General features: G+C 34.8%; 1 protein-coding gene across 3 annotated transcripts; it reads right to left on the bottom strand.

Annotated features, from left to right (window-relative positions):
• Nucleotides 1-4,139: 4,139 nt before the first annotated feature.
• Nucleotides 4,140-15,427, bottom strand: LOC120091845 (serine hydroxymethyltransferase 7-like). 3 transcript variants are annotated; one of them, XR_016525005.1, is made up of 5 exons: nt 13,033-15,427; nt 11,862-12,267; nt 9,441-9,537; nt 5,104-5,205; nt 4,140-5,000 (listed from the first exon to the last, which is right to left on the bottom strand). XR_016525005.1 is itself a non-coding variant. In XM_039050026.2 (4 exons), exons 1-4 carry the CDS (start codon nt 14,056-14,058, stop codon nt 4,777-4,779), a joined length of 1,758 nt encoding a protein of 585 aa, XP_038905954.1. In that variant the 5' UTR covers nt 14,059-15,427; the 3' UTR covers nt 4,140-4,776. The 3 variants fall into 3 exon arrangements, 1 of the variants encoding a protein (XP_038905954.1); XM_039050026.2 differs by lacking the exon at nt 9,441-9,537; XR_005485870.2 differs by lacking the exons at nt 4,140-5,000; nt 5,104-5,205 and adding an exon at nt 5,367-5,491.
• Between the last annotated feature and the right edge of the window lie 691 nt (nt 15,428-16,118).

Below are 16,118 nucleotides of genomic sequence, written 5' to 3'. Positions count from 1 at the left end.
AAATCAAAACATATATGAAACCGTTAATTCAAATTTTAAAATTGGAGAAAAATCCAACGCTTTTCATCTCTTGAATGCGTTAGGTTGTCTCATAACTGACGATTCCGGTATTTCTATTGAGAAGGTATTTCTATTGAAAATTTATACATGATATAGCAATTACACAGTTCTGTTAATCGACCACACCAAGAGCAATTTGAGGATTAAAAAAGTCTTGTGCACAACACATTTTTGTCAAAAATCTTATTATTTTCATTTTTTTTTTGACAAAAATCAAAAGACACGCCAAATTTTGTTATTTCCTCCAATTGGTCCCAATTTTCGTCCAACATTTAAGTAAATGCTTGCGTCATTATTGAAATACTTATGAAATCTCAAGAGGTAAATTGCAACTTTTGAATTAATAGGATTATTTTTAACACAAAAGAGTGTTTGCTTTATAAAAAAAAAATTAAAAGAATTGTTACTCGTTTTCCATTAGTTCTATAATTGACTTCTGACAGGTTGAATAGTATTAATGATCATGATTACATTGAGGGATTTAGAAAAACTAATAAATTAACTACAAAAAGTAACTTTTTAGGGAATGGTTATATCAATTATGTTTTTAACTCAAATGGCATATGAATGCAAAAAAGAAGAAATTGATGATCATAGTGATGATGATACTCCCTACCAACACCACAAGGCTCTTTGAAATGGAAAATAAGCAAAGACAATGACATTTGTCACTTTTTTTATAAAAAAAGAAGAAGAAGTAGAAAATAAACAACAATTAAGGTTCCTTTTCATGGCCCTTTCAATTCTCCAATCAGGTATTTATCCTCCCATGAACAAAGACATCAATTTATGACATCCCAATTCTCTTCTCTCCAAAGCAAGTCAATTCCTAAATATAATTTTCTTATGATCTTATAAATTTACAATAAAGAAACAAACTTATACACAACATTCAAAGTACATAAAAACAAAGCTTACCTAATAAATTTTAACTTGTTCATTAATACTGACGAAATACCTTAAAGTAACCTATGACTTTCATAATGATTGAAAGTAGAATGTAAGATGTCTAGTCAACTTTTCCATTAATATTAACACAAAAGATTAGTTCAAATTAAAATAAAACTCAAATATCAAAGGTAAAATTGTAACATTTCGAAACTCATTGACTAAATTGAAATCAAACTCAAAATTTAAAAAATAAAAGTGTAATACTTTGAAATTAATAGGCTAAATAGAAACTAGACTCAAAAAGTATTTTCCTAAAAAAGATATATACAACATACGAGATATGTAAAAACAAAACGTATCTACAAAATTTGAACTTGTTACAAAATACCTAAAGTAACATAGACTTTCATCATGGTTGAAGTATATAAGATGTCTCGTCAACTTTTCCGTTAATATTAATACAAAGGATTCATTCAAATTAAAAGATAAAATCATTACCTTCTCACACTTAATCTAAATTGAAATCAAACTCAAAACTAAAACACTACAAATATAACATTTCAAAATCTATTAACGGAGGAAAAACTAGACCCATGACCTATTAACCAAAAATTATACACAACATTAAAGGTACATAAAACAAAAACTTGCCTACAAAATTTTAACTTGTTCATTAATGCTAACAAAATTCCTAAAGTAACATAGACTTTCATCATGATTATATAAGATGTCTTGTCAACCTTTCAATCAATATTTAAATCATAGATTTATTCAAATTGAAATAAAAACTTGGAATAAAATTGTAACATTTTAAATGTAATAACAACTTAAATTAAACTTAAAATTTAGGGACTGTTTGACAAGATAACTTCATTAGTATCTTTTTCTACTTTTCATATTTATCGACTAACTCTATTTCCCCCCATATCTCTACTTTTCGCATTTATCTAAACTCTATATATCCCACTTAATCTACTTTTTACAATTATCGAGTAACTTCATCTTATAACTCTACACTTCAAACATAAACTTACTAACCTTAACATATGTCGAAATTTATTAACTGTTCAAACACCTTCTTATGGACTAAAAGTATAAATCAAATGAAAAGCTAAGAGGTATTATCCCAAAAAATAAAAAGAATTATACACAGCATTCAAGGTGCATAAAAACAAAACTTAACTATAAAGTTTTAACTTGCAAAATCCAGTAACATAAACCTTCATCGTGATTGAAGCATATAAGAGGTCTCGGCAAGTTTTCAATCAATATTAACACAAAAGATTCATTCAACCAGAAAACGAATTATAAAGCCAAAAATTGAGCACACAGACAATTTTCAAAAAACCCACAAATATAAAAAATTTGGTCCCAAGTGTCATATATTTGGAACTCAATGAATGGATGCGAAGAGGAGGAAAATAGGGTACAAAGTTGGGGGTAGGGATGGCTAAGTACAGTTTTTCCTTCAATAGAGAGAAGTCCTTGAGAAGAGGGCAAAGCAATTGAGTGGGCAAACCAAATATATGTGATGTTTGTACCTTTAGATTCTGCAAAGATTTGTTATGTTTTTTTTGTTTAATTTTTTTTTAAATAATGAACTTTGGTAGAGATTCTTTTTCTTTGTAGTTGTGATAGTAAATGGCTAATCATTGCCATTGTGAATTAATGATGGGAAAATGGACAATCTGATAAGACTCCTAGAGAGAGAGAGAGAGAGGCCATGGATTTGCCTTTTTCATACTTAATATAATTTTCCAAGAAAATATTCTCTCAAGGAAACTTCGGCCATGATTCTTGGTCCATTAAGTATGGCCTAAAAAATTGTAAAGGGAGAACTGAATTTTAGAGGTTGTGGTGAAAAGGGTTTGTCATTGTCAGTGTGAATTAAACAATTGCAAAGTGAATAAAGATGAGGAGATTTGTATACCTAAGTTGTTCTAAAAACTTATGGATTAGGATCTACCATTCTCTAGTTCCTATTTTCTCCTTTTGTTCAGGTCGACCCTAGGGAAGAAGCTAGAAACAGATATGCTTGCTAAATCTCAAGGAAAAAGACCCTCATGGATGATTAAAGTTAGTTGGGACTTTGAGCTTTAGGTGAAACTTATTTCACCTCATTTTGTCCCAAGTTCAACCCCACTCCCACCCCCTCAAAAAATAAAATAAAACTAAATAAAAATTAAGAAACTAAAGCCCGTTGATAACCATTTAGTGTTTTTATTTTTGTTTTTGAAAATTAAACAAATTTTATGTACATTTCTTACAATGATTTGCATCTTTCTCAAGTACTTTCAAAAACAAAAACAACTTTTTGAAAGCTACTTTTTTTATTCTCAAAATTTGGCTTGGTTTTTTAAACCATTGGTGAAAAGTAGATAACAGAGAAAGAAATTTAGAAACAAGTAATATCCGTAGACCTGATTTTCAAAAACAAAATGGGGCTTGTGGCACTGTGCACAAAAGAAATGCATACACATGAATCCCATCATTGAGATGAAAACATTATTTCAATTAAGTTTCCAAAGACAGTGAAGAAGCAGTGGAAGCAGAGCCATGGCCCCTGTGCCTTATTTGAAAAAGGAATGTGGGGAACTGAAGGTCAAAAGTTAAAAAGCATATACAAGGTTCTCCATCCAACTTTAGCTTTTTGGTAGTGGAGGTAATTTCCAAAAACTATTATTCAACAGTTCTGCAGCTTAAGCTCAAATAAATATACTCCTACAGCCCAAGCTGATTCTGATGTTACCATGTCACATCCCCCTTTTTTGCAGAGTTTTCTTTTCTTTCTTTCTTTCTTTCTTTTTTTTTCCCTATGACATCAGGACAGTCTATAACAGAACTTCAGAATCAACATGGGAAAAAGAAACCACAGTTGTGTTTCCTTCTGAACATGTAAAAGCAAAAAATCAGCACAATACTTTCAAGACACAAAATGGAAAAAAGGCTATACAGTTTTTGTACTCTCATTAATATAACCCCACAATACCTAGAAAAGGATGGAGTTCATTTGTGTCTAAAAAAAGATCACAGTTTGGTTAGGAACTCAACAAATACTAATGTACTAACTCAAATGCAAATATCACATCTTATCAATTTATCTATCATCACAACTACATCTTCTGCAATGTCGAAAAGATGATCATGCATCAAACATGGCAATAACAACCAAAAAGGAAATGTAAAAGTGCAAGAACTATGGCAGCAATTTCTATTAACAATCATGGACCAATAAAATTTCAGAGAAGTTAACTACATTGATGAATGGACACTTGCATAATAATATAATGAACTTGACATAATTTATGATGAAGGAAAAGTAGCAAGAACTTACACAATGGAAACTGATCAAAGGAAATTGATCAGCATTGTGCCTACTTCCTACCACATCATCACACATCAAGCTGGCAAAATGATTCCTCAGCTTGGGCCATAAACAATCGGATCCAAAAAGTCATCCAGAACTCTGATAATTTAGAGTCTAGATTCTTAATTATATTCCCTCGTAACAACCAACTCTTTAGTTGATTTAATCCCAAAAATGAAACCACAAAAAAACTGCTCACGACGCCTCTATCCCTTGTATACCCTTACTACCTTACAGAAGAAAAGTTCGGTACTGCCAAATGCTCTTCTGATGATTGCAAGGACCCTCCTCCAAACCACATGATCATATGTAAATGCTGGCAAATGAGTAAACAGCAACCCCAGGTGAGGGAGAAGCTTCATAGGTTCTAAATACGGAAGGCATGATGAGCAGCAAATATGATTTTTTTAGGGAATACGAATGGCCATCCATTTCCAAATGCATTTCCAACTACCCTTTCAAGTTTCAAAGCCTGGCATGGCAAATTTAGCTGAAAAACTTTCAACACGGTGTCTGAGCTCAACAACTTCATTATTACTTTGAAGGCCCGTAAGAAATGCCTTTGGCAACTTCCCATACTTTTGCTGAATACAAATTGCAATCTGAGCAGCTGTATGAAGAAATTCAACAATTACCTCAAAGTCAGATTCCAGACAACCTCTTGATGTCATGGCCGGGGTTCCTGCGGGGATAACAGACAGTTAATTCATAAGCATACTCAAAGCATACCGAGCTCTACAATCCTAGGATACCCCAAAATATGAAATATAGGAGGGAAAACTCACCGATCCTTACTCCTCCCGTAGTAATAACACCATTATCACCAAATATTATAATTTTGTTGAGAGTAATGTGGCACATCTCACAAAGTTGCTCCAAGTTTTTACCTACAATTACCATGGCATCAGAAAGACTACGCAATATATAATAAATGGAGAATAATAGATTAAACAGCCACATGTACCATCCAAACTAGAACTTAGAAGAAACAGACGTATACAAATATGGAATACAAAAAACAAGTTGAGTTGTAACAGATTTACCTCATTCAGAATCTGTCTTCATTTTTTACATTGTATAATATAAATAGAAAAACAAGAAAAAGGGATCTTCTTGTAGTCCAGTACATAACGCACTATGATAGTAAGATCTCTTTAGCTGTGAAACAATGTCCTGCATCCAGTTGAAAGTTCATGCAAGTTCATTTCTAGAAAAGCTGTTTCATAACTACCGTCAGAATTATACTTATGATCCAAATATCAGGCTCAATACAGGAGGATGTGGAGGACATCAACCTTGAAAGACAAAACTTTATGCAAGAAGAACTGCATTATGAAGTTATTTTACTACGAGCCAAATCTTTAGACTCTGGAACCCTTATCTGTATAAGATGTAGTCCTAGAGATGGATCATGACCTAACACCAAATGAAAATCAAATCCATTGTTTTTCATTAGGAAGATCCACCAATCTTAACAAGAGGCTTCTGAAGCCATTTGGCAGGAAGGAAGTTCTAAGAAGACAAGATATTTCCATGGAACCCAGTTATAAGGGGCATCATTCATCAATAAGTCTGATATTACACAGAGAAGAAATCCTCGATCTCATCTTTTCTACCTGTTGCTGCTCATAATAGTGATGGTTCAAAAGTAAAAGTACAGTCTATTCTAACACTGCTCCTTCTACAAAAATCCTTGATGAACTGTGCTAGAAAAGTTCAATTTTGCTTAATGATAGACCTTATTTTTTTGAATTTTTGCATATGTGTCAACCCTTAAAATACAAAGCATAGAATCATCACTCATGGAAGTTCAACCAGAATGAAATCAAGATTGTTTCACAACTTGGCTAGAGGAGGAAAAATTAGGAGTTAATCATCATGCGAATACAAGGTTTCTTCTTGAAGTTTCTTTAACAAAGATCTTTTAACTGCAATAATTATTTGCCAATGCCAATCAAAAAACTCTAACAAATCCTCTTGGCTTTTTGGGTTCATTTCCCATCAGTCATCACCCTTCCTACAGTTTTCCAATATTGTTATGTGCTTTAAAGATTATGACATGTAGGGGGTGCAATGACACAGTTTCTGGGCAAAACGAAAACCGAACAGCTAATAATCCAAAAGAAAATGAAAAACTGTGTCAAACTGCATATTATGTGTAGTAACCATGCTAACCAGGACGGGTCAATTAGGCAATTTCTCCATTATCTTACTTTCCTTTTACTACGCGAGGGGAAGTGTATGGCCATAGGCTTTCAGACTTTCAGTGTTGAGCTTTCTGTTTTCCTTTGTGGTGTGTGTCAAGCATCGCGACATGATGCATTTGATGAGGGGTTTAGGCAGTGTTCCAATTTCTTTTTTATTGCATCAGGCATGGTGGTGTTAGTGGTTTAGGCAGTGTATTTTCCTTCGTACTTCACTTTGCCCTATTGAGAGCCTGATTTCTGAGATTTAAATAATGAAAATCAACGTTCAATGAAAAATGATTTAAATTCAAAAAATGAGACTCGAGGAGAGGAGATGTAATTGTTGCCAACTGACAGACTAAACTAGGATTGACTGTGTGCATCTGTCATTGCTGACTGGGACGGTCCTTTGCAATCTTCAACTTCTTATTCAATCACTAACTATACTTTAATCAATTCGGGAAGGATTCGAAGTCTTGGGAATTCAATCCTTGCCTACTAGTGTTGAGTGTAAGTGATGAATCAAAAAAATCGATGATGGGTGTGCAATGGGGGGGCTTGCACGTTTTTAGAAATCAAAGGATGATAAATTAGGATTTAGGTTTTGAATAGATTTGAGTTTCCAATATCAATTTCAAATAAAACCATCGAGGAGAAGTCCAAGTATATCAGAGATTCCAAGAAAGAAGAGCTTGGAGTTGGAATTGGATTTTTACTACAAAGTCTCTCACTTAAATGTCCACCGTCTTGATTCCTCCCTAAATGTACTACTACTACCTTAAACTCACAGCTATGGCATTTTCTTATTCCAAAGAAAAGTAAGTTTTCCATACGGGATCTTAGCCATGGTAATATTTGAACTGTGAACATTCTACCCAAAAAAGAAAACAAAGGGAGCATGAAACCTTGTTCCATCTATCCATTACTCAACTTTTTGCAGACCAATTCTGGCAGATATTCTTATGAGTTATGACCTTCAATTGGCACGTTGGCCTACCATGAAATATGAACACTCTCCTCAAAGTCATCCTCATTTGTCACCCTTCTAGGAAAAAAGGAAGTTTTATGGGGTTGCTACATTAAAGCTTTCTTTTTTCTTTAGGTTTATATGCAATCACCACATCTTTAAAGATTAAACCACCAGCTTTGATGAATTATTTTATCATCTCACTTACATTGCTCTCTTGGTCCTCTTTTTAGAACATACAACCTCATTTCTATTATTGTCCAATGGCAAATCTATAGGCACTTTGTTTGCGCTCTTTTATAATTTCACCATACCAATAAGATAAAGAATTGGCTAAAAGTAGAGGCTTTGGCTGTTTTTAAGCTTGGTTGTGGTAATAGAATTGCTTTCTGACATGATTTTTGGATTGATTTGGTGACTTTGTGTTCCCAGGCCTTTTCAGGATTACTCTTCATCCAAAGGGCTTAGTGTCTGAACATTGGGATGAACCTCTTCATCTTGGTCCAGCTACCTCCGTCGGTTGCTGAAAGAAGATGAGAGTATTGAATTTCAAAATCTTCCAGCCCTGATTTTAGACAAAAGGGTGATTGGGAATTTGGGTCGGCATATTTGGTCCTTGGAAGCTTCTGGAATATTCTCAGTTAAGTCCTTATCCAAGCACTTGACTTCTTCTCCTCCTTTGGATAACACAACTTTAAAAGCACTTCTTTTTAAGCATTATGGAAGTCAAAGAGCCCAAGATGTGTTCACATCCTTGTTTAGATTATGATTTTTGGGTCTTCAAATAGCTCCTGTTATTCAATGAAAGCTCCCTTCTCATAGCTTGTCTCCATCTATTTGTCCTCTTTATATGGCTGAAAGTGAAGATTTGCAGCACCTTTTCTTTGACTGCGGTTATGTTATACTATGCTCGTGGCATTTGTTCTCTTCCTTCAATATCCGTTGGGGTGTTTGGTGAGGATTTTAAATCAAATGTGGTTCAGGTTTTGGTTTGCCTACCCTTGAAATCTTGTCCTTAGTGGATTAGGTCTAATGCGATTAAAGCTTTGGTGGATGAAATTTGGTTTGAAAGGAAAGAAAGGGTTTTTCATGATTGATAGGATGGATCATTTTCATGCTGCTCACATTAACGCTTCTTCCTACTGCACTCTTTCTAAATCTTTTGCAGAAATTTCCAAGATCTATACTTAAATTGGAGTGCCATTATTTTTCCAGCTTAATGTTTATTTTGTGTTTGTATTGTATTTGCTCTTTATTGATGTCATTTTTTTTGTGGTTATTCTAGTGTCTTCAGTTTTGATATTGTATCTAGCACTTTATTTCGTACATGGTATTTTGAGTATTAGACTCTTTTAACCTCTTCAATGAAAAGAGACATTTCCATTTCAAAAACAAAATGAAGAATTCCACGTTTCTCATCTAAAGGAAAGGAATGAATTGGAATTGGATTACACGATGGACGATTCAAAGTAGCAAGGAAATTAAGGAAAAATAAATTTTAAAACTGAGGAAATAGGATATGCATAATCAGTCGACTCAGAGGATGGGCAATGTGCCACATCCCAAATTCCCAGACCACTGCTGACTGATTAAGCTCGATTTGACTTGCACTCCTAACGCTAAGACTTTCCTTGCCTGACAATCATATGCCTTGTTCATTATTTTACCCCAGGTTGAAAAGGAAACAATAATATTATTGATAGAGAAAGGTGAAGCCTACAAAGAGTAGACTTCGGAATAGAAAAGAACAGACAAGTGCAAAGAAAAGACAAGAAACAAACTAAAACATAAGGTAACTAAAGAACAAAGCTGCAGAAAACCACGGGAAAAGAACCACAGAGCTACATGAAAGCTTCCCAATTATTGCAAATAGCTTGTAAAGAGTCTCCCGAACAAGATTTTGACAAACACCTACAAGAAACCTTAATCTGGATGATTTCAAAGTGGTCCCACCAAAAAGAAAACTTACCTTCGGTGTTGAGTGGCATTCCTATTTACTTCTCTCTCTCCTATTTTTCGAAACGGAAATAATCTTTTCATTGATATAATGAAAAGAGACTAGTGCCCTGAATACAATGAAACAGAAAGAGATTACAATTTCAAACAAAGCTGTGAGTCAGTAGATGCACCTGGCCATCTCAACTAAGTTAACACAATCTTAGCATCATTCCTATTTACTACTTCTCTCTTTTTTGAGCCCCTTGTTCAGTTTGCAAAAGTATTATTTTGGATAAAAAACCATTTCATTGATAAATGAAATATCCAAAGAGAATCAAATAAGCCTCATAAAGAGATGCATGAAGAACCAAAGGGAAACCCCCATCAACAGAAAAAGATACCAAAACTAATGGAAAGGAGGTGACAAAAGGGAGAGATAAATAGAAAGATGTATGATGGATTGACAATGTAAGATACCCTCAATAAAAGGGTAAAACCAAACAAAACAACAATCCAAGAAACATTAAACCAAGGCACACCATAAACAAAGAAAAGTCAAACCAAAAGCACCCACTGTTGAACCAACAGCTGATATGGAGAAAGATAGCCACAGATGGGAAAGCAAAGAACTTGTATGAGATTAAGTCGATAGTGAACCCTCTCTAAACGAAAACATAGCTTTTTTCTCATAGGAGATCAAGCATTCCTAGTTTCTAATTTGTCTAATGCATTTCCTTTGTTTCACTGTCTGCTTGTAAATTTGCTAAAGTATTTAGAAGCTCATGCGTGATTTTCTATGGGAAGGGGCCGATGAAGAAAAGGTTCGCAATTGGTCAACTGGGAGTTCATTGCAACGTCGATGAGTTGGGGTGGGGGGGTCTTGAAATTGGTAGTTTAAGGATTCGCAACAAAACCTTGATGGCCAAGCGGTCGTGCCATTGCCCCTTGAGCCCAATTACTCATGGCATAGAGTTATTGTTAGCAGGCATGGGCTTCATCCCTTTAATGGGCCCTCGAGTGGGGTTAGAGGCACTTTCTGGAACCTCTAGAAGGACATTTCTTCTCAGCTCCCTTCGTTCTCCCACCTTGTTCGTTGTGAGGTGAGGGAGAATAAAGAAATGTATTTTTGGGAGGATTTGTGGGATAGACCCCTCTGTTCAACGTTTCCTCTTTTTATCATTTGTTTTCCCTTAAGCATTGCCTTATATCTGACTTTCTAATTTTGGTCAAGGAGCTATGTTTCTTTCTCGTTTGGCTTTAGTTGGTCGTTGACTGATAGGGAAAAAACAAATGTTGTCACTCTTCTGTCTTTGATTGGAGAGTTTGGTATTAGGCTTGGGAGAAGGGATGTGTCTGTGTAGTCTCTACTCATTAGAAGGCTTCTTTTGTAAGTCGTTCTTTCAGTACTTGTTGAATCCCCCTCCCGTTAGTCTATCTTTGATGCCTTGTGGAGGATTAATATTCCAATTAAAGTTAAGTTCTATTCTTGGCCAATTTTACTTGGTTGTGTGAACTTGATGGACCAGCTTTTGAGGACATTACCTTCACTAATTAATCCCTTCTGTTGTATCTTTGCCGAAAGGCGGAGAAAAATCTAGACCGTCTCCTCTAGAGCTGTGAGTTTGCAAGGTCGATTTGTAACAATCTTTTCCAGAAGTTTGGTTTCATGTTGACTCCTCAAAGGAGTATCGGTGATTCGATCGAGAAGTTCCTCCTCCATCCGCCTTTGAGGCGGAATGGTCGCTTTCTTTGGGAGGTTGGGGTGTGTGCCTTGTTATGGGTTTTATGGAAAGAAATAACAGAATGTTTAAAACTTTAAAGGATGGAGAGGGACCATAGTGAGGTGCTTGTCACTTTTGTCATTTTTTTCACTTAGTTGGACACCTTTTGTTTGATGTGGTTTTCGTGGGCTTGGTTATTCATATGCTCTTATATTCTCTTATTCGTTGTTATTTCTATAAAATTTAAAAAAAAAAAAAAGAAAAAAAAAATGACTTACCAAAAATTCTCTAATTTCTTTCCAACCAAATTCTTTCACTTCTACCACCTTACTAACTAAAAAACGTATTCAACTTTCTTAATAGTGCATTTGACAAAGAAAAATTAATGCATTAATGGAAAAAAGAAACATAGCAGAGTCTGCTAAAAGAACATATTTGTGCCTAAGCAAGTACTTTTTAAGCGTAGTTAACTATAATATCCTGTTTTGTATTGTTATACAGTCGATAGAAGAGATATATTTCTTCCAAATTATGTAACTCATGTTATGTAATAATATACAATTTCCTCGAATCTCAACCCACAGTGCACAACACAATAAAACCTCACTTTGCATGAGCAATGTTTCAGTTTGCACCCCTTTCCCCTAGACAAACAAAAAGCTAGTTGTGCTTGTGCACCTAAAATGTATCATGTCCACATCAATTAGCAAAATTCAAATCAAAATTATCACCTGACAATCCCAAGGACCTTAGATCCCAGAGTACCATGTGATTATCAGTGCCACCTGTTACAAGCTTGTAATTCCTTCGAAGTAAAGCAGAAGCCAAGGCTTGAGCATTCTTTTTCACCTGCTGCATATATGCCTTGTACTCTGGAGTAGCCACTTGTTTTAGGGCCACAGCAAGAGCAGCAATATGGTTATTGTGTGGTCCACCTTGTAAGGATGGAAAAACAGCGAAGTTTATCCTCTCCTCAAAGTCATATTCCTCAGGGTCATTTCCTTGATACAGAACGATTGCTCTTCCCCTTGGCTTATAACCCTTCTTATAAAAAATTATACCTCCCCTTGGACCTCGAAGGCTCTTATGAGTAGTTGAAGTCACAACATCACAGTACTCAAAAGGGCTCACACATTCCTGTAAAAAAATTCAAATCAAAATCAAAATATATACAGAATAGGAATAATTCTTTGTCTAAAATTACAAGATTACACATATGAAGTACTGGTGAACAAACAATTACAGATGTAAAAGAATTATACTGAGAATTGCATCAGCACACAGTCAAACAGAACTGTATAATAGAACCAAATAGAAAGGGAAAAAAAATTTCAATAAAAAGTAAAAATGGATAAACAATTCCATAATTCATAAGCTTAAAGATTCAAAAGCATTCACAATGTTTCTAAAAGGTTTCAGTTCTCATTGGGATAATAAAACTTTGGCTAAATATTGAAGGAACATGGTAACATTGTCCTACTCCTGAGAAAAAATAATAGACGCAGTTTTCCTAATAAATACATATCCTCCATGAAACGATAAATACCAAAACATCTTGGCCCCCAAAAAAGTAGTAATAATAAAATCAATGGGGTTGACATCTTGGCCCAACACACTTCTAAACTGGCGTTAAGGCCTAAAATTAGTGTATGGCAACATCCCTTGATAAGGTACACTCCCCTATCACTAAGTTTCATAGCCATTCATAACCTAAATACCAAAAACTACAATGAATTTCCACACAACCAACTTTGAAGCCTTTGAAGTTTCATAGAACAATTCAACTAAATTGCAACCCAAGAGAATGAAAACGTGATAGTAATTAGAACATATGATAAGAAAACCTTTATACACAATCATTCAAGGGATAGATCATCGCTAAAGATGGAGAAAAATTCACACCTTAGCAGCAACAAGGCCACTAATTTGAGCCATATCACACATCAGAACTGCTCCACACTTGTCTGCAATCTGCCTAAACCTTGCATAATCCAATTCACGAGGATATGCGCTACCCCCACAAATAAGTAATTTTGGGCGAAAGTCAAGCGCCCTCTCCTCAAGCTTATCATAATCGATATAACCAGTTTGATGATTGACCTTATACGGAAAACTCTCAAAGAAAATTGAAGCCCCAGTAACCTTTTTCCCATTTCGAGTACAGTAGCCATGACTAGGATTGCCACCAGAAGGAGAATCCAACGCCATGATTCGATCGCCGGGCAGTAACAGACCAGTGTAGACAGCAAAGTTCGCAGACGTGCATGAATAAGGTTGAACATTTACTCCCCAAGCATGAGAATTAAGATCAAACGCCGCCAATGCGCGCTCACGACATAGGGTTTCTATCTCGTCTATATATTGGTTTCCACCATAATACCTCGCACCGGGCATACCTTCGGAGTACTTATTAGTCAAGTGACTTCCAAGTGCTTCCATGACTGCCCGACACACATAATTTTCAGAAGCAATCAATTCAATGCCCATGATTTGCCTCTGTTTCTCCTTCTCCATAATCCCAAATAGCTTCGAGTCGGCGGCTCGAAGGGTCTGGTTACCCCACGCGCGTACAGCATTCCTTCGTGTCTCCATATCGAATTCACACGAAACTCTCTTTGTAGAACCCAATAAGGACGAAGATTCGCCATCTCTTCGGCGCTTCAAGCACATAGAATGACCCAGAATACGAAACTCTTCTACATCTCTATCTTCGTAGTCATCGCCATCTCTCTTGGCATCTCCATTCTCGTATCTCTGATTCTCCGTCTGCGGTTCCATCAACTGAAGAGGAACAGGGGGAGACGAATACGTGGGTCCCCGTCGAGAAGAATCGAGATGAAGCAGTATAGAATCATCGGCAATCTGAGCGCGGTGGGGCGGCGAAGCACGTCCACGAGAAAGATTAGACTGAGAATTAGACAAATCCATTAAGTACAAACAAACCCAACCCAACAACCCTAGCAAACGAATTCGAAACCCCAAAAAGATACACCGATCATAACACAAACACGATCAGAGAGCAAAAAAATTGAACTAAACCAAACCCCAGCAGCAAGAACAACAACAATAACAGCGGCAAGGACAACTAAAGTCAGTAGAACGGCGGAGCTTGAATGTTGGTAGCATTGAAGTTAACGAAACTTCCATGGAAAATCCCAGTAACAACAAAAGCCCTGAAACTATCAAAATTTCCTCTACACACGAAAGAGAGAAGAAGAGGAAGAGGATGGACGCTGACAGGTTGATTCTAATTTCGGCCGTGGAGGAACGAACGACCGAACGGACCTTCACAAGTTTAACTTTTGTACTTATTTGATTTTTTCTCTCTTTTTAAATATTTTATTTTAATATTCTTAAAATATGTATATATTTATTTGGTTTTAGGATGTTTACTCATAACCTTTCTATTTTTAAGTTCAAACTTCAAACACGTGAAGATGGAGTGGGCATGAGACGTGATTCTCCACCTTAACAATATATAATATATAAAAGTATATATAACGACTTAACTATACTCACGCGCATGAAACGTGTTAATCATAAAATATGTAATTTAGATCTTTTACTATTAAAAAGAATTTATATTCATATTGACGTCAAAATTTGAACCTTTAACTTAATCTCCAATTTTAAAAATTGAATGTATAAATGAATTGTACTCACATTGATATAAGAGGTGAAGATTTGAACTTTTAGTTTAATCTCTAACTTTAAAAAATAAAATATCGACACAAGTAGATTTAAGTTAACAAATTTGAAATAATTGAACGATTGAACAACTTATTTTTACATGAAATCTGAAGATTTGATCCAAAATGTTAACTTCTAAAACAAACATATATATATCAAATGATACTATAGAAGTTTGTACATTTATCTAGTAACTTATTTTTTCATCTATACAAAGTAAATAAATAATATATTATTCATTACATGTCAAATAAGGAATTGATACTATAGTAGTACTAGATTTTTCCCCCATATTTGAATAATTCATCTTTTTCTCTTAATCTACTTTTCACATTTATCGAAGAACTCAATCATAAAATTCTACACTTTAAACACAAACTTAAATTCTAACCTGTTAACTTCAAACTTATTAACTTCACTCGCAACCAAACAGACTCTAGTATTTAAAAATTAAACTTCAATTAGTTTGAAATGTCATAAATATTAATTAATTCCATGCAAAGGACATCTCACCACACCATACACATCCAAGAACAAAGTCATACAAATGGCTAATACAATGAAACATATATTATATGATAATCAGAACAATAATAATATCAAAACCAATTCCATACAATACAAGAAATAGTGGATTGATTGTGAGTGGATATTTACATCATTGGGATTAGTGTGACCAAAGTACATAATGATAAGATTTAATAAATGTAAAGATGTCCTCAAAAGTCCTTTTACAGAATGTCGCACTTTTTAAAGACATTCTTTTGAAGAGTTAACTCTTCATCTATTAATCGAATATAAACTATTAATTATTCACTAATCCTTGAATTAATATTTACCATTAGCATTTGGGCCATACTAATTCTAGCACATCTTCGTTAGCATCAATCACCTAAAAAGTGATTGCACAATCTCAGGGACATTTGTTCAGGCTCTGTTGAACTTTTACCAGCAATCCTTTCATCTTCCACATTGAGAAGTGAATTTTTGGCCATTGATTCTTAAGTTCCAACGGTTTCAATATACTTGTTGCAGTGAAAGGTTTCCGTTTTAATTTTATTGCTCTGTTCCAAGTTTCAAGCACCATTTGTATAAATCAAAACTCCCTTCACCTCCCCCACAATGATGCCCTCACCTTCAGTTATATACAACTCAAAACATCCTAAGCAACGATAAATTTTTTAGTTAAATACCACTTTAGTCTTTGTACTTTTGTTTTTAGTTTAATTTGATCCCTTTACTTTTGATTTTGGTTTATTTTGGTCTTTGCATTTTCAAAAAGTGACCACTTTAGTCAC

The sequence above is a fragment of the Benincasa hispida genome, chromosome 1 (assembly GCF_027475165.1).
Source record: "Benincasa hispida cultivar pf3 chromosome 1, pf3_genome.v1.1, whole genome shotgun sequence".
NCBI classification, from domain to species: domain Eukaryota; kingdom Viridiplantae; phylum Streptophyta; class Magnoliopsida; order Cucurbitales; family Cucurbitaceae; genus Benincasa; species Benincasa hispida.
The sequence above is the reverse complement of the archived record's forward strand: the minus strand, read 5'-3'. Positions and strand labels throughout refer to the sequence as shown.